This window comes from Thalassophryne amazonica, chromosome 6 (genome assembly GCF_902500255.1).
Source record: "Thalassophryne amazonica chromosome 6, fThaAma1.1, whole genome shotgun sequence".
NCBI lineage: Eukaryota > Metazoa > Chordata > Actinopteri > Batrachoidiformes > Batrachoididae > Thalassophryne > Thalassophryne amazonica.
Genome location: NC_047108.1, coordinates 21,098,046 through 21,120,232, shown reverse-complemented (window position 1 = coordinate 21,120,232; position 22,187 = coordinate 21,098,046). Strand labels below are relative to the sequence as shown.

Genomic DNA, 22,187 nt, shown 5'->3' with positions numbered 1-22,187 from the left:
TGATTCGGATCACCACTAAAATTTAATCACTTGTTCCTCTTGTCATTTCCAACCACTCCACAAAATTTCATCAAAATCCGTTCAAAATGTTTTGAGTTATCCTGCTGACAAACAGACAATATATATATATATATATATATATATATATATATATATATATATATATATATATATATATATATATATATATATATGTGTATTATATTATATTTTTACACAATTATCCTTTATTGACCGAGTTTCATTCATGAAGTCAGTGGTGTGGGTGCACATCTCTATGTGTGGGTGTGACTGTGAGCGGCACAGCGCGGGTCATTATAATCTCATTATTTTAAGGTGCAAATTTAAAAAAAAAATCCCCAGTCTTGTCGAAAATTTTAATCACTAACAACAAGTATTTTAACTAGACATTGGTCTAGCAGTGGAAAATATCAACTAGACATAAGAGTTAATGGTCCGTGTCATTGGGCGACACAGGTACGGCAGGAGACATACAGCTGTTTATCATCAAAATATCACGGACAAAGTGACAAGAAGAACCAAAACCACTTACTTATGGAAGGAAATATTGTCTTCACTGTTCCTCTGTTTGTGGCTTTGCCAACATGTGCAGCTTTCTGGCATATTCCACCTGTTTCTTGAACTTCTATGCACGCATATCACTAACTTGCCCGGAATTAAAATGGCGACCACGCCTCCTTACTGACAGTATTTACTTAATGGTTTTCATTATGCTGTTGTTCTTATTTTGAAAGTTCAATAAGTGGACTGATATGTTAAACATGGTGCAAATGCTAAAGACTAAATTAAGATAATTTTATGTTTACTGAACAAGTAGCAGAATTTTTTTTTGTTTTGTATATTGTTCTTCAAGCCACTTTTAATTACAAATTCATCTGCACACCACCTGAGTTTTCATTATCCTTCATTTGTTTGGCATTTTTTGTTGAAAATTTAGCAGGTGAACACTGCGTGTGTTCACCGCTGGACTGATAGTATTGCACACCGGGCATTTGCCTGCTGGCCTGATGGCCTACTAGCCTGCAGATTTTTTTTGTTTTTTGTAGCAGCTACGACTCGTTGTCACCTCTTAAAGCACGGTGATAACAGCACACCTGTACTGAGCTTTACAATGACATTTTTATGCTTTTTTCCTCCTTTATTTAGAGCTGAGCTGAGCCGCTCCGTATCTGCACATTAAAACAGCTGATCCTCCGCGACACGTCAACAACTAACACTATTTTCCACTCAAATGTACCTAAACTCTCTTTCTGAGGACCACATGATGTGAAAACGTAATAAAACCTTCTTACCTGTAATATGGTCATGTTTTCTGCATAAATAAATGTTATCCATTCTTTGTGCTCAAACGCCATGGAATGGGGGCGTGGGGCAAGGATGTCCCCCCTCACAACACCCCTAGATTAAAGGTCCAGTTTTGAAGCCTTTTTTTACTACAACTACTAATATTACTTAAAATAATAATAATTTTGACAAGTAAAATGTTTAGAGAAAATTTAAATGTTAGAAAAATGTTAGAAAGAATTTAATAGTTACATTTATTAACAATGTAGGTTAGAAATGACAAGTTTTACTGTTACAGTGCTGTCAACAGTTAAATATGAGGTCAAGAAAGAGGTCTTTATTTTACTTTTTAGAAAACAAGTATATATTTTTATTGAAGTCAAGAAAGGGTGACTATAAAGTGAGGCGGGGACCACTACGGCCATGACGGTAAGTGAAGGTTAACTTCAGCTATTAATTGATGAACAGCAACCTAACTTGTTCATAAATCAGACATCTGTGTGTGAGAGAGACGTTCTGATCTTCTGGTCCGAAGTAAAGTGCTGTCTAACTGAATTAACTGAATTAAGGTTGGATATTATTTTCGTTCGTGCTAACTCTGCCAGTCACGTACCCTACCCTAGCAATGTAACCTGTGCAAATGGTGTGCATGGCTAGCTACCATGCTGTCGCCGCCAGATTGTTTCTTTATTTCTTTATTCTATTTGTGTGACGGTCGTGCGTCGGTCATATGAAGTATGCTGTTTTGCACAGTCTGCGGTGTGGTGGCGTGGCATAACGGCGTCCCTGTCTAAAATGTATTTTCCCAAGTCCTGGCATAATTTCACATACCTAACATTTTACTTTAAATTGAGAGTCATTCTCTAAGTTGATTAGCAACACAAATTGGTAATAAAAGAAATCCTTGATATTACTTGTAGCTTGTAGTGAGATAGACAACTGTCTCCATCTTGTGACCTTTTTGTGTACTGCAGTTTCAAAAGTTCAACCTTTGTATCCAGTCATTGGTCCAGTCATCCAGTCATTTCTTGCTTTATATGATGAATTGTATCACACAAGTAATGATATATTATTTATAGTATAGCCTACAGTATTTCTATAACAAATGTTTTTATAAGTAACAAGGCTGAATGAAATGATGGCTTATTATGTCTAAAAAGTAATGTGACCTACTGTCAATAGATCGTACTTTTGATAAGCCTATGATAACTGTATTTCGGGAGAACTTTTCATAATGCTTCTTATAGTGTTAAAATGTATGTGTCTCCTGGTGCACATTGATCGGTTAAGGGACCAAAAAAAAAAAAATACACGGTCACAGCAGGCTTCATTTTTTTTCCCCTTCGATACCTGGTGGTGGCCTGGTCTTGGTTAAAAATGCCCGGCCTGAAAAATTTCCCCAGTCCAGCCCTGATTGTGTTTAAAACAATATTGCGGTGCTCTTAATTCATAATGTGAAGTAAAACAGAGCATGCCATGTAAAAGAAACAGTTTTATTTTTGCTTAATAAACTGTACTATGTAGTCAAGACTATTTCTATTTAGTTTCTTTTGTCTATATTAGCATATTTGATATTGGAGTAATCCAGAAGTAATTGAAAGTAATCAAATTACATTACTTTAATATTATGGTACTTGGATTACGTTACTGACTGCATTTTTCAACAGGTAACTAATAACTGTATCGGAATACATTTTTAAAGTAACCCTCCCAACCCTGCTAACATCTTTTTGGAGGCATTGTGAATAAAGCTTTAACAGTTACAAACATTTGTTGAGCCTGCTATCAAACATTTTAGTGTTTATCTGTTAAATGTTTTGTAGCAGATAAACAGCTCTATTTTCTGTAAACAGAGGTGCGCTGGTTTCAGGAGAAACCACTCTGTCCTCTGCAGTCAGAGGAGACCTGGTCACAAGATAATTGCTCTTGACACCATACTAACTCACTGGCAATATCACCCAAGCCATCCAGAGGCATACAGTTTTATTTAACTTATTGTTAAAATTTTAACCAAACTAATTTCGGACATGTTATTTAAATTAATGTCACTTCTGAAGTTTTATAAAGTGAAAATATCAGCTATATGCTTTAGTTTTAAAGTATTGCACTAATTTTGAAGGTTTTAGTGTGGACATGCCTTGGGAGAGCTAGTGCATTATGGTTAAAATTTCACAACAGGAGAAATGCATTTGAGACGCTCTGATCAGGCTCCACATGGACAACAGCATTAAACTCTTTGTATATTGTGCCTAAAACTCTCATGAATACGAGTATATTCTCTGGGTTTATAGACGTTGTTATTGTGTTCGTTGAACAACCCCAGTTCCAGTGAAGTTGGGATGTTGTATGAAATGTAAATAAAAACAGAATACAATGATTTGCAAATCCTCTTCAACCTATATTCAATTGAATTCATCACAAAGGCAAGATATTTAATGTTCAAACTGATCAACTTTATTGTTTTTGTGAAAATATTTGCTCATTTTGAAATGGATGCCTGCAACATGTTTCAAAAAAGCTGGGACAGGGGCAGCAATGTTCAAAGAACACCTGTTTGGAACATTCCACAGGCGAACAGGTTAATTGGAAACAGGTGAGTGTCATGATTGGGTATCAAAGGAGCATCCCCAAAAGGCTCAGCTGTTCATAAGCAAATATGGGGCGAGGCTCACCACTTTGTGAACAACTGCGTGAAAAAATAGTGCAACAGTTTAAGAACAAAGTTTCTCAATGTTCACTTGCAAGGAATTTAGGGATTCCATCATCTACAGTCCATAATATAATCATAAGATTCAGAGAATCTGGAGAACTTTTTGCACGTAAGCGGCAAAGCCAAAAACCAGCATTGAATGCCCGTGACCTTCGATCCCTTAGGCAGCACTGCATTAAAAACCGACATCATTGTGTAAAGGATCTTACCGTGTGGGCTCAGGAACACTTCAGAAAACCATTGTCAGTTAACATAGTTCTTTGCTACATCTATAAATGCAAGATAAAACTCAACCATGCAAAGCGAAAGCCATTCATCAACAACATCCAGAAACGCTGTCACCTTCTCTGGGCCCAAGCTCATTCGAAATGGACATACGCAAAGTGGAAAAGTGTGCTGTGGTCTGATGAGTCCACATTTCAAATTGTTTTTGGAAATCATGGACATCGTGTCCTCTGGACAAAAGAGGAAAAAGACCATCCAGATTGTTACCAGTGCAAAGTTCAAAAGCCAGCATCTTTGATGGTATGGGGGTGTGTTAGTGCCCATGGCATGGGCACTAACACAGCTGTGATGGCACCAACAATGCTGAAAGGTATATCCAGGTTTTAGAGCAACACATGTTCCCATCTAAGCAACAACTTTTTCAGGGACGTCCCTGCTTATTTCAGCAAGACAATGCCAAGCCACATTCTGCACGTGTTACAACAGCGTGGCTTTGCAGTAAAAGAGTGCGGGTACTAGACTGGTCTGCCTGCAGTCCAGATCTGTCACCCATTGAAAATGTGTGGCACATTATGAAGCGCAAAATATGACAACGGAGACCCCGGACTGTTGAACAACTTAAGTCGTACATCAAGCAAGAATGGGAAAGAATTCCACCTCCAAAGCTTCAACAATTAGTGTCCTCATTTCCCAAACGCTTATTGAGTGTTGTTACAAGGAAAGGTGATGTAACACAGTGGTAAACATACCACTGTCCCAGCTTTTTTGAAATGTGTTGCAGGCACCCATTTCAAAATGAGCAAATATTTGCTCAAAAACAATAAACTTTATCAGTTTGAACATTAAATATCTTGTTTTTGTGGTGTATTCAATTGAATATAGGTTGAAGAGGATTTGAAAATCATTGTATTCTGTTTTTATTTACATTTTACACAACATCCCAAATTCATTGGAATTGGGTTTGTATGTAAAAATGCCAGAAGAAGCTTAGGTTGCTTCTCCATTATTTCCAGTTGGAATCACTGTGAGTTGCAATCGCTTACTGTTTGCTCTTCAACGTTGTGCTTATTGTCTTTTACAACACTGTTTGTCGTCTTTGTTCCAGAGTAATATATATAAGATGTCTGAAATTCGGTTTGAGTTTATTAAATTCCACACATCTTAAACATAGCAGAGGGATTATTTGGAATATTTGTTTTGGCAAGTTGTCACAGTCTCTACTGCCATCTCCTGGCCAGTAGTATTCATGGCAGTATTCGCCCCAAGTATTGAGATATCCCATAATCCTTTGCACACCAGAGAGTTGTTGCAGCCTCTTGCTGCAGCTAAAGAAATAAAAATGTACATTTTGGTTGTATAATGTTCATTTACAATTGTTGTCGTGGATTTTCTCTATGCTGTTTAAACCACAATAACTCTCTGGCGCGCAATAAATAAATAAATAAAATAAAAAACCCAAAACTCTGGTATGCAAAGGATTATGGGTTAGGGTCTGAGCATCTGGGTGCCAGTAGATGGCAGTGTTCTATGCATTTTGACCTTGGTTATATCAGACGGTTGTCTAATCACAACTTCACTTTTGGCTTTTGCAAATGGCTTTGTTTAACATATGAATAAAATGGCATATTTTACAAAAGCACATTTATATGTAAATACCAACACGCACATCATGTCACATTAACGTGTTGTTTTTTACATAGAATGAATGAGTCAACCAATCAGTGTTAGCTGAGGCTCATTTTACCTATAATGCCTTTGGCATCTGTCTTACAAAATTTCAGAATTAGTCATTATTTAAAATTAAAAGATATGTGTGAAATTTTAACTTAACTTAAATGACAGAACTGACATTAATGGAGAATTAATTAATTCTATCCGGATTAATTTGATTTTAAATCAAAACCACAAGTCAAAACTGCTTTATTTTCCAAGACCTCTGCTTCACGGCAGCACTGCTACATCCTGTTAAGGACTAATGGCTTGTTTTGTGTTTGTGTGCGCGAGTGTGAGTTGAGTTGAGTTGAGTTGAGTTGAGTTGAGTTGAGTTGAGTTGAGCTGGGCTGAGCTGAGCTGAGCTGAGCTGAGCGTCACTGCTGTAAAATATGTAGCAAACAGGAGCTTCCAGCAGTGGGCAGGGTGCACAAAGACAGAAGTGCTGACTCATTGTTTGGGTTTGTGGTCACCTTTGATGCTACCAGATGTGATTGTGGTGTTAAAACTCCAAATCAGTTTGTTAGTAGTTGCAAGTGTACCAGGAGACAATACTGAAAGTTATCGGCTATCGGTTAGCTGTAGCTTCCAATACATTTTTGGGTGGTTTATTGGTTTAGCTTTTTAAAAGATAACTTTTCAGTTAGCTGATTAGCTGTTATCAAAGTTAACTTTTTGGTTAGCTGTGCCCACCACTGAAATCAACGTTAGTGTGAATAAACTTTAATGTAAAGAGATGTTAGTGTGAATAAACTTTACTCTAATGAAAACAGATTTTAGTGTGAATAAACTTTAATGTAAAAATAGATGTTAATGTGAATAGATTTTTCTCGAATGTAAATAGACATTAATGTGAATAAAATTTACTCTAATGTAAATAGATATTAATGTGAATAAACTTTATTCTAATGTAAATAGATGATAATGCGAATAAACTTTAATGTAAATAGACATTAATGTGAACAAACTTTACTCTCCTGTAAATAGATCTTAATGTGAATAAATTTTAATGTAAATAGACATTAATGTGAATAAAATTTGCGCTAATGTAAATAGATGTTAATGTGAATACACTTTAAAGTAAATAGACATTAATGTGAATAAACTTTGCTCCAAAGTAAATAGATGTTAATGTGAATAAACTTTAATGTAAATAAATGTTAATGTGAATAAACTTTCCTCTAAAATAAATAGACGTTAATGTGTATAAACTTTAATGTAAATAGACGTTAATGTGAATAAACTTTAAAATAAATAGATGTTAATGTGAATAAACTGTTGGGAAAGTGTAGGTACACGGACCCACAACAGGGGGCGCAAATGAACGGACAATGGATGAGGTCAAATAACAACACTTTACTGTTGTGAATGGGCACAACAAATACAATCAGATTACAACAATAGACAAAAGCCAAATCACAAAAGGTGTCGTGTGGGCAGGCTCGAAGATAGGAGACGTCTGTCCAAAGCAGAACCGGAACCACACGATTTCCTCCGCCACCAGACCCCGGGAATACTGGAGCCGCCAAGTCCCGAACTCCCAGGTGGCCACTGCCTTCGCGTGTCGGACCTGGTACTGCTGGCGAGGAACAAAAGAACAATTAAATGTGGGTGCGTCTGCACCCAGGAATCCGTACGGCAGGAAAACTACCTCCACCACTCGTTGGAAAAGGAGTCAGCTAAACAACTCACAAAAGTCACAAAAGATCACTGTTAACCAGTCAGCTGAGCACGTTACCTTCCAGGTAGAACGATATCTCGGCAAAGAGGTGGAGGCGTCATCCTGCTGATATTCCCCTGCTGATCAGATGATGGGTAACAGCTGTTGCAGGTGATGCGTGACAGCTGTCACCCTGGCTGCTCCTGTGAGGCGACTGCGCCCTCTCGTGCCTGAAGCCCGCACTTCAGGCAGGGCGCCCTCTGGTGGTGGGCCAGCAGTACCTCCTCTTCTGGCGGCCCACACAACAGGACCCCCCCCTCAACGGGCGCCTCCTGGCGCCCGACCAGGCTTGTCCGGGTGGCGGCGGTAGAAATCGGCCAGGAGGGCCGGGTCCAGGATGAAGCTCCTCTTCACCCAGGAGCGTTCTTCGGGGCCGTACCCCTCCCAGTCCACCAAATACTGGAAGCCCCGGCCCATCCTACGGACATCCAAAAGCCGGCGTACAGTCCAAGCCGGCTTGCCATCGATGATCCGGGCAGGAGGCGGTGCCGGACCCGGAGTACAGAGGGGTGAGGTGTGATGTGGTTTTATTCGGGACACATGAAACACAGGATGGATCCGCAGTGAGGCCGGAAGCTGAAGCCTCACCGCGGCTGGACTGATGACCTTAAGGATCTTAAATGGGCCGATGTAACGGTCCTGTAGCTTGGGGGAGTCCACCTTGAGGGGAATGTCCTTTGTGGATAACCACACCTCCTGCCCTGGCCGATACGCAGGGGCCGGGGCCCGCCGACGGTCTGCATGGGCTTTTGCCCTCGTCCGGGCCTTTAGCAAAGCAGAACGGGCGGCACGCCACACCCGACGGCACTTCCGTAGGTGGGCCTGGACCGAGGGCACACCGACCTCTCCCTCAACCACCGGAAACAACGGGGGCTGATACCCCAGACATACCTCAAAATCAATCAATCAATCAATCAACTTTTTTTTTATATAGCGCCAAATCACAACAAACAGTTGCCCCAAGGCGCTTTATATTGTAAGGCAAGGCCATACAATAATTATGAAAAACCCCAACGGTCAAAACGACCCCCTGTGAGCAAGCACTTGGCAACAGTGGGAAGGAAAAACTCCCTCTTAACAGGAAGAAACCTCCAGCAGAACCAGGCTCAGGGAGGGGCAGTCTTCTGCTGAGACTGGTTGGGGCTGAGGGAAAGAACCAGGAAAAAGACATGCTGTGGAGGGGGGCAGAGATCGATCACTAATGATTAAATGCGGAGTGATGCATACAGAGCAAAAAGAGAAAGAAACAGTGCATCATGGGAACCCCCCCACAGTCTACGTCTAAAGCAGCATAACCAAGGGATAGTCCAGGGTCACCCGATCCAGCCCTAACTATAAGCCTTAGCGAAAAGGAAAGTTTTAAGCCTAATCTTAAAAGTAGAGAGGGTATCTGTCTCCCTGATCTGAATTGGGAGCTGGTTCCACAGGAGAGGAGCCTGAAAGCTGAAGGCTCTGCCTCCCATTCTACTCTTACAAACCCTAGGAACTACAAGAAAGCCTGCAGTCTGAGAGCGAAGCGCTCTATTAGGGTGATATGGTACTACGAGGTCCCTAAGATAAGATGGGACCTGATTATTCAAAACCTTATAAGTAAGAAGAAGAATTTTAAATTCTATTCTAGAATTAACAGGAAGCCAATGAAGAGAGGCCAACACGGGTGAGATATGCTCTCTCCTGCTAGTCCCCGTCAGTACTCTAGCTGCAGCATTTTGAATTAACTGAAGGCTTTTTAGGGAACTTTTAGGACAACCTGATAATAAAGAATTACAATAGTCCAGCCTAGAGGAAATAAATGCATGAATTAGTTTTTCAGCATCACTCTGAGACAAGACCTTTCTGATTTTAGAGATATTGCGTAAATGCAAAAAGGCAGTCCTACATATTTGTTTAATATGCGCTTTGAATGACATATCCTGATCAAAAATGACTCCAAGATTTCTCACAGTATTACTAGAGGTCAGGGAAATGCCATCCAGAGTAAAGATCTGGTTAGACACCATGCTTCTAAGATTTGTGGGGCCAAGTACAATAACTTCAGTTTTATCTGAGTTTAAAAGCAGGAAATTAGAGGTCATCCATGTCTTTATGTCTGTAAGACAATCCTGCAGTTTAGCTAATTGGTGTGTGTCCTCTGGCTTCATGGATAGATAAAGCTGGGTATCATCTGCGTAACAATGAAAATTTAAGCAATACCGTCTAATAATACTGCCTAAGGGAAGCATGTATAAAGTGAATAAAATTGGTCCCAGCACAGAACCTTGTGGAACTCCATAATTAACTTTAGTCTGCGAAGAAGATTCCCCATTTACATGAACAAACTGTAATCTATTAGACAAATATGATTCAAACCACCGCAGCGCAGTGCCTTTAATACCTATGACATGCTCTAATCTCTGTAATAAAATTTTATGGTCAACAGTATCAAAAGCAGCACTGAGGTCCAACAGAACAAGCACAGAGATAAGTCCACTGTCCGAAGCCATAAGAAGATCATTTGTAACCTTCACTAATGCTGTTTCTGTACTATGATGAATTCTAAAACCTGACTGAACCTCTTCAAATAGACCATTCCTCTGCAGGTGATCAGTTAGCTGTTTTACAACTACCCTCTCAAGAATCTTTGAGAGAAAAGGAAGGTTGGAGATTGGCCTATAATTAGCTAAAATAGCTGGGTCAAGTGATGGCTTTTTAAGTAATGGTTTAATTACTGCCACCTTAAAAGCCTGTGGTACATAGCCAACTAACAAAGATAAGTTGATCATATTTAAGATTGAAGCATTAAATAATGGTAGGACTTCCTTGAGCAGCCTGGCAGGAATGGGGTCTAATAAACATGTTGATGGTTTGGATGAAGTAACTAATGAAAATAACTCAGACAGAACAATCGGAGAGAAAGAGTCTAACCAAATACCGGCATCACTGAAAGCAGCCAAAGATAACGATACATCTTTGGGATGGTTATGAGTAATTTTTTCTCTAATAGTCAAAATTTTGTTAGCAAAGAAAGTCATGAAGTCATTACTAGTTAAAGTTAATGGAATACTCAGCTCAATAGAGCTCTGACTCTTTGTCAGCCTGGCTACAGTGCTGAAAAGAAACCTGGGGTTGTTCTTATTTTCTTCAATTAGTGATGAGTAGAAAGATGTCCTAGCTTTACGGAGGGCTTTTTTATAGAGCAACAAACTCTTTTTCCAGGCTAAGTGAAGATCTTCTAAATTAGTGAGACGCCATTTCCTCTCCAACTTACGGGTTATCTGCTTTAAGCTACGAGTTTGTGAGTTATACCACAGAGTCAGACACTTCAAAAGGGGAGAGGCCGGTGGCTGAAGACACCTGGCTGTTATGAGCATACTCGATCCAGGCCAAATGGGTACTCCAGGCCGCCGGGTGCGCGGCAGTCACGCAGCGCAAAGCCTGTTCCACCTCCTGGTTTACCCGTTCTGCTTGCCCGTTGGTCTGAGGGTGGTACTCGGACGAGAGACTCACCGTGGCCCCCAGTTCCCGGCAGAAGCTCCTCCAGACTTGCGAGGAGAACTGGGGACCACGATCGGAGACGATGTCTGTTGGAATCCCATGCAGCCGGACGACGTGGTGGACCAGGAGGTCCACTGTCTCCTGGGCTGTTGGGAGCTTCGGGAGGGCCACGAAGTGGGCCGCCTTGGAGAATCGGTCCACTATCGTGAGGATGGTGGTGTTACCCTGGGACGGCGGGAGGCCCGTGACAAAATCCAGGCCAATGTGGGACCAGGGGCGATGAGGCACAGGCAGCGGCTGGAGTAGTCCTGATGCCCTGCGATGGTCAGCCTTGCCCCTGGCGCAGGTGGTGCAGGCCTGGATATAATCCCGGACGTCGGCCTCTAGGGACGCCCACCAGAAGCGCTGCCGGACAACTGCCACGGTTCTTCGCACCCCTGGATGACAGGAGAGCTTGGAGCCGTGACAGAAGTCCAGGACTGCAGCCCTAGCTTCTGGTGGGACGTATAGTTTGTTCTTTGGCCCAGTTCCGGGGTCCGGGCTTCGTGCCAGGGCCTCCCGGACGGTTCTCTCTACGTCCCAGGTGAGGGTGGCCACGATAGTGGACTCCGGGATGATGGGTTCCGGTGGATCCGACAACTCCGCTTTGACTTCATCTTCATGTACCCGGGACAAGGCATCCGATCTCTGGTTTTTGGTTCCGGGACGGTAGGTGATCCGGAAGTCAAAACGGCCGAAGAACAGTGACCAGCGGGCTTGCCTGGGATTCAGCCGCTTGGCGGTCCTGATATACTCCAGGTTCCGGTGGTCAGTGAAAACCGTGAATGGCACGGACGTTCCCTCCAACAGATGTCTCCACTCTTCAAGAGCCTCTTTCACCGCAAGGAGTTCTCGATTGCCGACGTCATAGTTCCGTTCGGCCGGGGTCAACCTGCGGGAAAAATAGGCACACGGGTGAAGGACCTTATTGGTCTTCCCGCTCTGGGAAAGCACAGCTCCTATCCCTGAGTCCGAGGCGTCCACTTCAACCACTAACTGGCGACTAGGATTGGGCTGCACCAGAACGGGTGCAGACGAGAAGCGCCGTTTCAACTCCTTGAACGCGGCATCGCAACGATCCGACCAGGTGAAGGGGACTTTTGGTGAGGTCAGGGCTGTCAGGGGGCTAACTACCTGACTGTAGCCCTTAATGAACCTCCTGTAGAAATTTGCAAAGCAGAGGAACTGTTGCAGCTTCCTACGGCTAGTGGGTTGGGGCCAGTCTCTCACCGCCGCAACCTTGGCCGGATCAGGAGCGACGGAGTTGGGGGAAATGATAAACCCCAGGAAGGACAAAGATGTGCGGTGAAACTCACACTTCTCGCCCTTCACAAACAGCCGGTTCTCCAACAACCGCTGCAGGACCTGACGTACATGCCGGAGATGAGTCTCAGGATCCGGAGAAAAGATGAGTATATCGTCTAGATATACGAAGACGAATCGGTGCAGGAAATCCCGCAAGACATCATTAACTAATGCTTGGAACGTCGCGGGGGCGTTTGTGAGGCCGAACGGCATGACCAGGTACTCAAAGTGACCTAATGGGGTGTTGAATGCCGTCTTCCATTCGTCTCCCTTCCGGATCCGAACCAGGTGATACGCATTTCTAAGATCCAGCTTAGTAAAGATTTTGGCTCCATGCAGGGGGGTGAACACGGAATCTAATAATGGCAACGGGTATCGGTTGCGAACCGTAATCTCATTCAGCCCCCTGTAATCAATACATGGACGAAGTCCGCCATCTTTCTTGCCCACAAAAAAGAAACCTGCCCCCATCGGGGAGGTGGAGTTCCGGATCAGCCCGGCAGCTAATGAGTCCCGGATGTAGGTCTCCATTGATTCGCGCTCAGGTCGTGAGAGGTTGTACAGCCTGCTGGACGGGAACTCAGCGCCTGGAACCAAATCAATGGCACAATCGTACGGACGGTGCAGGGGAAGGGTGAGTGCCAGATCCTTGCTGAAGACGTCAGCAAGATCGTGGTACTCAACCGGCACTGCTGTCAGATTGGGAGGGACTTTGACCTCCTCCTTAGCCTGGGAACCGGGAGGAACCGAGAATCCTAAACACACCCGATGGCAGGTTTCGCTCCACTGAACCACCACCCCAGACGGCCAATCGATCCGGGGATTGTGCTTTAACATCCATGGGATGCCCAAAATCATGCGGGAGGTAGAAGGAGTTACAAAAAACTCAATCTCCTCCCGGTGGTTTCCAGACACCACCAGAGTTACTGGTTGTGTCTTGTGTGTGAGTAAAGGGAGGAGGGTGCCATCTAGTGCCCGCACCTGCAATGGCGAAGGAAGCGCCACCAGAGGGAGCCCTACCTCCCTTGCCCATCTGCTACGTGCAGATTCCCTTCTGACCCCGTGTCCACCAGTGCTCGGGCTTGAAGGGTTAAATCCCCGCTCAGGATCGTGACTGAGAGTCGTGTGGCAATTTGTGTGTGTCTCACTTGAATGTCTTGACCCCCCCTTAGCCCAGTCTCTAAGGGCGAGTGTTGACGTCTTGGCCGTTTGGGGCAGTCTCTCTGTGTGTGCTCTGTTGAGCTGCAGAGAAAACACTCTCCACGGATCAGCCTCCCCATTGTGGCCCTGTGCGTTTCCCTAACAACGTCAACAGGGGGAGCTGTTGCCCCACAAAGCGCTGCGGCTGTGGAGCGTGGGGAGGGCGGCCCCTTTTCGAACCCGGAAGGAACCACACGATTTCCTCCGCCACCAGACCCCGGGAATACTGGAGCCGCCAAGTCCCGAACTCCCAGGTGGCCACTGCCTTCGCGTGTCGGACCTGGTACTGCTGGCGAGGAACAAAAGAACAATTAAATGTGGGTGCGTCTGCACCCAGGAATCCGTACGGCAGGAAAACTACCTCCACCACTCGTTGGAAAAGGAGTCAGCTAAACAACTCACAAAAGTCACAAAAGATCACTGTTAACCAGTCAGCTGAGCACGTTACCTTCCAGGTAGAACGATATCTCGGCAAAGAGGTGGAGGCGTCATCCTGCTGATATTCCCCTGCTGATCAGATGATGGGTAACAGCTGTTGCAGGTGATGCGTGACAGCTGTCACCCTGGCTGCTCCTGTGAGGCGACTGCGCCCTCTCGTGCCTGAAGCCCGCACTTCAGGCAGGGCGCCCTCTGGTGGTGGGCCAGCAGTACCTCCTCTTCTGGCGGCCCACACAACATAAACGTTTATTTTTTTAGGCATCCTTCCATCTTGGTAGATGATGGTAGTGCTCTGGAATTAGGGCCGTTGGCAATGTTATGTATGGCTTTGAAGACCAATCCTTGCATCTCAGAAGCCAGAGGAATACTGGGGTTGCTGCCTCTCTTTTCGTTTCTGTCTTCTTGATTCTAGCTGTTTCTTTCATTTTGTCTGGCCCTTTGCTACACCTGCCCTAACAGTATAGCGCCATCTGTTGCGGTCTGTTGCGATCTGTTCCCAGCTGGCTGCGTCTATGTAAGTTAGCCTCTAAAATGCAATGCTGGTCGTCCTACTGGCCATTTTCCTAAAGCCAATTCGCCAAACAGGATGTCCTTCAGGATGCACCCATCCTTCATTCAGTATACATGCCCCAGCCAGTGTGGATGTCGCTGGCAAAGAAGGTGGATACTTAGGGAGCAAAAACTTTCCAAAACAAAGGTGTTGGGTACTATGTCCCTCCAGGAAATACCAAGAATGCACCTCAAGCAGTGAAGGCAAAAGATTTCAAGGCAGTATTCTTGTCTGGCATAAGTGGTCCAAGACCAGTGGTGGGCACAGATAACCAAAAAATTAACTTCGATAACAGATAATCAGATAACTGAAAAGTTATCTTTGATAAAGATACACCGATAAACCACCCAAAAATGTATCAGAAGTAACAGATAATCGATAACCGATAAATTCCGGTGTTGTCTCTGGTACATTTGCAATTACTAAGAAGCTGAAATTGACTTTTAACACGATAGCTTTTGAAAGCATCAAAAGCGACAAAAGACCCAAAGAATGAGCCAGTATTTCCATGTTTAACAATGCTGCTCCCTGCAGGAAGCTGCACAGACAAATCCTAAGAGCACCCACAAAATCAGCTCTCTACTAATCATAATGCTCCGGTCAGGTGGAGGTCTTGAAAAATAAAGTCATACTAACTTATGGTTTTGTGAAAATACTGATAGAATAACTCCATTAATGCCAATTCTGTCATTTGTACAAATTTAAAATATAACATATATCTTTTAATGTTGAATAATGCACTAATTCTGAGGTTTTGTAACAAACACAGACCGCAAAGCATTCTGGGTAAAAGTGCCTCTGCTAAACACTGATTGGTTCAGTCATTCATTATGTAAACCAACACGTTAATGTGACGTGTGTCGTGTGTTGGTTTAAAGATAAATGTGCTTTTGTAAAATATTCCATTTTTATTTGTAAAAACAGGCATTTTTACAGAGCCCTGGAAGTGTCATCGCAAAATGTTTTGCATGTGGAGAGAATGTGCGCACGTTTTATTAGTGCCGTGTGCACGTTTGATGATGTGCGCACGTTTTACAATGTTGTAAAACGTGCACTCAATATTAGTAAGTAAGTAAGTAAATTTATTTATATAGTGCCTTTCACAGACATAAGTTACAAAGCACTTCACGGGTTAAAATGCAATAATAAATAATTAAAAACATAGATAAAACAAAGGACAAGGTTAACAATTGGTCAGTTCTGAAAAGCCTTATCTTGACACATAAATGTTAGCTTTACACTGTGTGTGTTTTGGCCATTTTTCAGATGATTTTTTATTCGTGCGAGAATTTTTTGGACCGAGTTTCAGGTTAATCGCGCGTCCTGCATCATGTATTGGAGTAACAAGCTTTAACATCTCACGACCACCTCCTGCTGCTGAAGAGCTACAAGCATCCAACCGCAGAGCTGTCTTGTAATGTTTTTTTGTTGTTGTTGTTTTGTTTTTAATCTTAATTTGTAAAAAAAAAAAAAAAAAGCCATTTGCAAAGCCAAAAAGTTGATTTGACCACCATCTGATATAACCGGGTCAAAATAAAGAGAACACTGCCATCTACTGGTACCCAGACGCTTAGTACTTGGGGTGAATACTGCCATGAACATTACTGGCCAGTAGATGGCAGTAGCAGCCTTGAAAACTTGTCAAACAAAATTCCAGATAATCCGTGTCTGCTATATTTAAGATGCGTGGAATTTAACAAACGCAAATACAATAACGTCTATAAACCCAGAGAATATATTCACGAGAGTTTTAGGCACTAGAGTTTAATGCTGTTGTCCGTGGAGCCTGAACAGAGTGTCTGAAATGCATTTGTCCTGTCGTGAACGTCTGAGATTACCCTATGCTACCCATAGCGCATTGCTGCCGGGCACAGCATGTGCTCACAAAACCTTAAAAATTAGCACATTACTTTAAAACGTAAACATATATCTGATATTTTCACTTTATAAAACTTCAGACATGACAGTAATTTTAAATAACTTGTCCAAAATGAATAGGTTAAAATTTGAACCATAAGTTAAAACTGTATGCCTCTGGATGACTTGGGTGATATTGCGATTATATCAGTATGGAGGAAGGAAATGATTTTTTGGGGGGGTCACCAGTTCTCCTTTGCCTACAGAGGATAGCATGGTTTCTTGAAAACAGCTCTCTTCTGTTTGCAGAGGGTAGAACAATATACCTATTAGGAAACTTTTAACAGGTAGGTCTTAACTGCTTTTAAGTTTCCAAAATGTTTTTCACTGTTCAGCTTGGTTTACTACGTTATCGGTCTAAAAGTTATCGGGCGGCAATTCAGCAGAATATAATTAGTCCGATGATGGTTTTTAAAGTTATCTAAAAAGATAATCCGATAATGAAAACATTATCTTCTATAATTATCTGTTATCGGATTATCGGAAGTGTGCCCACCACTGTCCAAGACTCACTACCATACAGAACACATGAATGATACACTTTAAGTTTTGTCTTAAGTGTTAGGTGGTTATTGTTCCACACTCTCTTTCCGAATTGGGTCATCACGCCGGCAGCCCTGGCTATCCATCTGTTGATTTCCTTGTCTAAAGACAGGTTGTTAGTTACCATTGAACCAAGATATGTAAAGTGATCTGTCACTTCATCGCTTCTGTGCCTATGGTGATGGCGGGTGGCTGGGGGACATCCTGACTCATGACTACTCGTACTGTTTTCTCAATACTGATGGCCAGTGCAAATTCCCTGCAGGCATGAGCGAACTGGTTGAGAATCTGCTGCAGCTCGTACTCAATGTTTGCGGACAGTGCTGCGTCATCGGTAAATAGATCTCTGATAAGCACTGTGCGGACCTTGGTCTTGGCTCTCAGTCGGGCCAGGTTAAACAGTTTCCCATCACTGCGGATATGTAGGTGGACACCCTGTGTAAAGTGACCAAATGCAAAGTTCAGCAGCAGAGAAAAGAAAATTCCGAACACAGTTGGAGCCAAGACACACCCTTGTTTCATACCAGACCGAATTGCAAAGGGTTTGGAGGTTTCCCTGTCAAAACTGACCACACCCTGCATGTCCTCGTGAAAGGAGATGATAATCTTTACTCTGAAGTAAATAGATGTTAATGTGAATAAACCTTACTCTAATGTAAAGAGTTGTTAGTGTGAATAAACTTTAATGTAAATAGACATTAATGTGAATAAACTTTACTCCAATGTAAATAGAATTTAATGTGAATTAAAATGTGCTCTAAAGTAAATAGACGTTAATGTGAATAAACTTTGCTCTAAAGTAAATAGATGTTAATGTGAATAAACCTGTAAATAGGCCTTAAAGTGTGTATAATGTAATTCATTTTCTATATGGGCTTACTCAAATTAAGGCTTGGGGGGAGGGGGGGATGGAGCCCGTGAGGCGGGCTCACCTGTGTTTTTGGATATAATTTTACTCGTTTCCAGTCACAAATGTTAAATTCCTGCAGACTTTTCTGCATATTATGGCCATTTAGAGCATTTGTGTAAAGTAATTTTTCCTGAAAGTACAACTGTGTCTCATTTCTACTGTTGGTGAAGAGAAGATAATGATAATTACAATACTTAGAGTTTAAAGGAGTCGTGGAAATGATTTACTTAATGTTCACAACACAATGTTCACAATCATTTTGTGACATAATCGTGCAAGATTAGTGACACTGCAACAAAGTTGTGACTTCATACATAGCTAGGAATCGACAGCATCAAAAGTAAAAAGTGAGTAAAATTTATTCATACAGCGTGCTATTTATATACAGTGGAGCAAATAAGTATTTGATCCACTGTCGATTTTGCAAGTTTTCCCACCTCCAAAGAATGTAGAGGTCTGTAATTTTTTATCGTAGGTACACTTCAACTGTGAGAGACAGAATCTAAAAAAAAAAACATAAAATCACATTGTATGATTTTTAAATAATCAATTTGCATTTTATTGCATGAAATAAGTATTTAATCACCTACCAACCAACAAGAATTCTGTCTCTCACAGACCTGTTAGTTTGTCCTTAAGAAGCCCTCATATTCTGCACTCTTTACCTGTATTAATTGCACCTGTTTGAACTTGTTACCTGTATAAAAGACACCTGTTCACACAATCAATCACACTCCAACCTGTCCACCATAGCCAAGACCAAAGAGCTGTCTGAGGACACCAGGGACAAAACTGTAGACCTGCACAAAGCTGGCAGGACAGGACAACAGGCAAGCAGCTTGGTGAGAAGACAACAACTGTTGGCATAATTATTAGAAAATGGAAGAAACACATCATGACTGTCAATCTTCCTCGGTCTGGGGCTCCATGCAAGATCTCACCTTGTGGGGTAAGGATGACTCTGAGAAAGTCCAGAACTACACAGGAGGACCTGGTCAATGACCTGAAGAGAGCTGTGACCACAGTCACAAAGATTACATGAGTAACACACGACGCCGTCATGGTTTAAAATCCTGCAGGGCAGCAAGGTCCCCCTGCTCACGCCAGCACATGTCCAGGCCCGTTTGAAGTTCACCAATAACCATCTGGATGATCCAGAGGAGGCATGGGAGGAGGTCATGTGGTCAGATGAGACCAAAATAGAGCTTTTTGGTATCAACTCCACTCACTATTTTTGGAGGATGAGAACAACCTCAAGAACACCGTCCCAATTGTGAAGCATGGGGGTGGAAACATCATTTTTGGGGGTGCTTTTCTGCAAAGGGGACAGGACCAGTGCACCGTATTGAAGGGAGGATGGATGGGGTCATGTATTGCGAGATTATGGCAAACAACCTCCTTCCCTGACTCCAAACTCCAAACTCGAAAGATCTGGAGAAGATCTGTATGGAGAAGTGGACCAAAATCCCTGCTGTAGTGTGCAAACTATTGAGGTTTGTTTTTCTATTGGATCAAATACTTATTTCATATAATAAAATGCAAATTAATTATTTAAAAATCATACAATGTGATTTTCTGTTTTTTTTTTTTTTAGATTCTGTCTCTCACAGTTGAAGTGTACCTACGATAAAACTTACAGACCTCTATATTCTTTGCAGGTGGGAAAACTTGCAAAATCGACAGTGGATCAAATACTTATTTGCCCCACTGTAATGTGGGTAGACAGTGTTGCTATGGTAACAGTGTTCCGTAATCGTGGTTTTTTGGGGGGGGGGGATGATTTTGTAAAATCGTCGTATCTTTTGAATATTTTTTATGATGACACAGCATTTCTTTCCCAAACCCTGGACTGAGGCGTTTTGGCGACTGACCCGTCCGTCTCTGGTCTCCACAGTGGTTTTGTCCCCGTTGAGCTGTCTGACCTCCACTTCAATGTACGCCTCCATGTCATCGGGCATCCAGACCCGCTTTGTACCTGACAATGACAAACCACAAACCACAATCCCTTACAGAGGATTCTGGGAAATCCTGAGAGTTTACACTGCAACTCGTCTCGTGAAAGAGGTGGAGCTGAATGATGAAGCTGAAGGTTCGGTCATTCGGCGGGTTTCTGATATAAAGATATAGTTTTGACCTTTGACCTTGCTGTCAGTGTGTTCACTGTCACAACAAATGAAAACGTCCAGCAGCATCTTCTCTTTTTCCCTGAGGTCAAAGGTCAGGGAACCTGCATCCTGGGCGGATGCTCAGATGTTGGACTGGGTGAGTTCTGCCCACAAACATCAGATATCCGTTTTTGCATCCGCTCAACAAATTTCTAAACTCACTTATTCTAGTGAAGGTTCTCAGGGGTGCAGCCTATCCCAGCCATCAGTTCATCCTGGACACCAACAGCCACACACAGAGTCACCAGTTTAACCAACCTGTACGTCTTTGGAGGGAGGCGGAGCACCCGGGGAGAACACACACACACACAGAAAGGACCAGGCAGGTTGCGAACCTGGAACCTTCTACAGTGTGAAGACAACAAGCTGCTCCAAGAAAAATTAGCTTGTACTGACCAGGTTGCATTAATCAAGTTGTATTGATCGGGTTGTATTGATCAGGGTTGTACTGATCAGGCTGTATTGATCAGGTTGTGCTGATCAGGTTGTATTAATCAGGTTGTATTGATCAGGTTCCATTGATCAGGGTTGTACTGATCAGGTTGTATTGATCAGGGTTGTACTGATCAGGGTGCAATGATCAGGGTTGTACTGATCAGGTTGTATTGATCATGTTGCATTGATCAGGTTGCATTGATTAGGTTGTATGGATCAGGTTGTACCGATCAGGTTGTATGGATCAGGCTGCATGGACCAGGTTATACTGATCAAGTTGTATTGTTAGGTTGTACTGAACATGTTGCATCAATCAAGTTGTATCGATAGATTGTATGGATCAGGTTACATTGATCATGTTGTACTGATCAGGTTGCATTGATCATGTTGTACTGATCAGGTTGTATTGATAAGGTTGCATTGATCAGGTTGTATTGAGCAGGTTGCATTGATCAGGTTGTACCAATCGGGTTGCATTAATCAGGTTGTATGGATCAGGCTGCATGGATCAGGTTGTACTGATCAGGTTGTATTGATCAGGTTTGTACTAATTAGGTTGTATTGATCATGGTGCATTAATCAGTTTGCATTCCTCAGATTGCATTGATCAGGTTGTAGTGAACACGTTGCATCAATCAAGTTGTATCGATAGATTGTATGGATCAGGTTGCATTGATCAGGTTGTACTGATCATGTTGTACTGATCAGGTTGTATTGATAAGGTTGTAATGATCAGGTTGTACTGATCAGGTTGCATTGATCAGGTTATATAAATTAGGTTGTATTGATCATGTTGCACTGATCAGGTTGTATTGATTAGGTTTGTTGTAAATGACAGTGAATGCGTTTAAAGTGTTGTGCACCTCTTTCAGGTCCTGTTTTGTGCAAATGCAATGGTTCTAAACAAGGCTCCAGGTTTCTCCCAACAGAACTGGACTTGTCAGGGGCAACTGGTGAAACTTGTGCTAAATCCCAGTACGGACCCCCACCATCACCACCACCACACCACACACACACACACACACACATACACACAGACTCTAAAACTGTGACAGACAGCGAGCTGATAGAAGAAAAGGCATTTTATAAAGAAAACATGGACACGTCACCACAGATAATCACCATCAAATGCCAGAGCTTTGGCCGCCAGGTGCTCCAGGTTGGTGAGGCGAAGGAAGCGAGCAGCTGGTCCAAACTCTGCCAAATCCAGGAACCGAGACATCTGAAGACCAGAACACATCAGAACAGACATTTTAGTCTCCTGATGATTGTAGAACAACCTCAGGACCGCACACCTGAAGACCACATTAACCCTCAAGTTCCAGAAACGTAAAACAAAAACATTGATTTGGACTCGCCAAGGAGACAACGGACACCAAAGGCTTAATCAGCAGATTTGAACCCAGTTTGGTGTTGAAGTGTCCCTATGCAAGACATGCAGTACAGAGAGCAGTGGCGGCTGGTGAAAAACAGTCTTGGTGGGGCTGCTGTGCCAATAGATTCCCTTGCCTTGTCCAGTACAGGCATTCAAGTGAACAGTC

At 42.8% G+C, this 22,187-nt stretch overlaps 1 protein-coding gene across 1 annotated transcript in view; it reads right to left on the bottom strand.

Moving 5' to 3' along the window:
* Positions 1–21,885, bottom strand: part of LOC117511945 (myosin-7B-like) — a 239,631-nt gene extending 217,746 nt beyond the window's left edge. The window contains exons 1-2 of the mRNA XM_034171880.1: positions 21,769–21,885; positions 19,918–20,021 (exon numbers count right to left, since the gene is read on the bottom strand). Coding sequence (XP_034027771.1) covers positions 19,918–20,021; positions 21,769–21,868 — 204 coding nt within the window. The 5' untranslated portion in view covers positions 21,869–21,885. The remainder of the gene's footprint in view (positions 1–19,917; positions 20,022–21,768) is intronic.
* Positions 21,886–22,187: the final 302 nt, after the last annotated feature.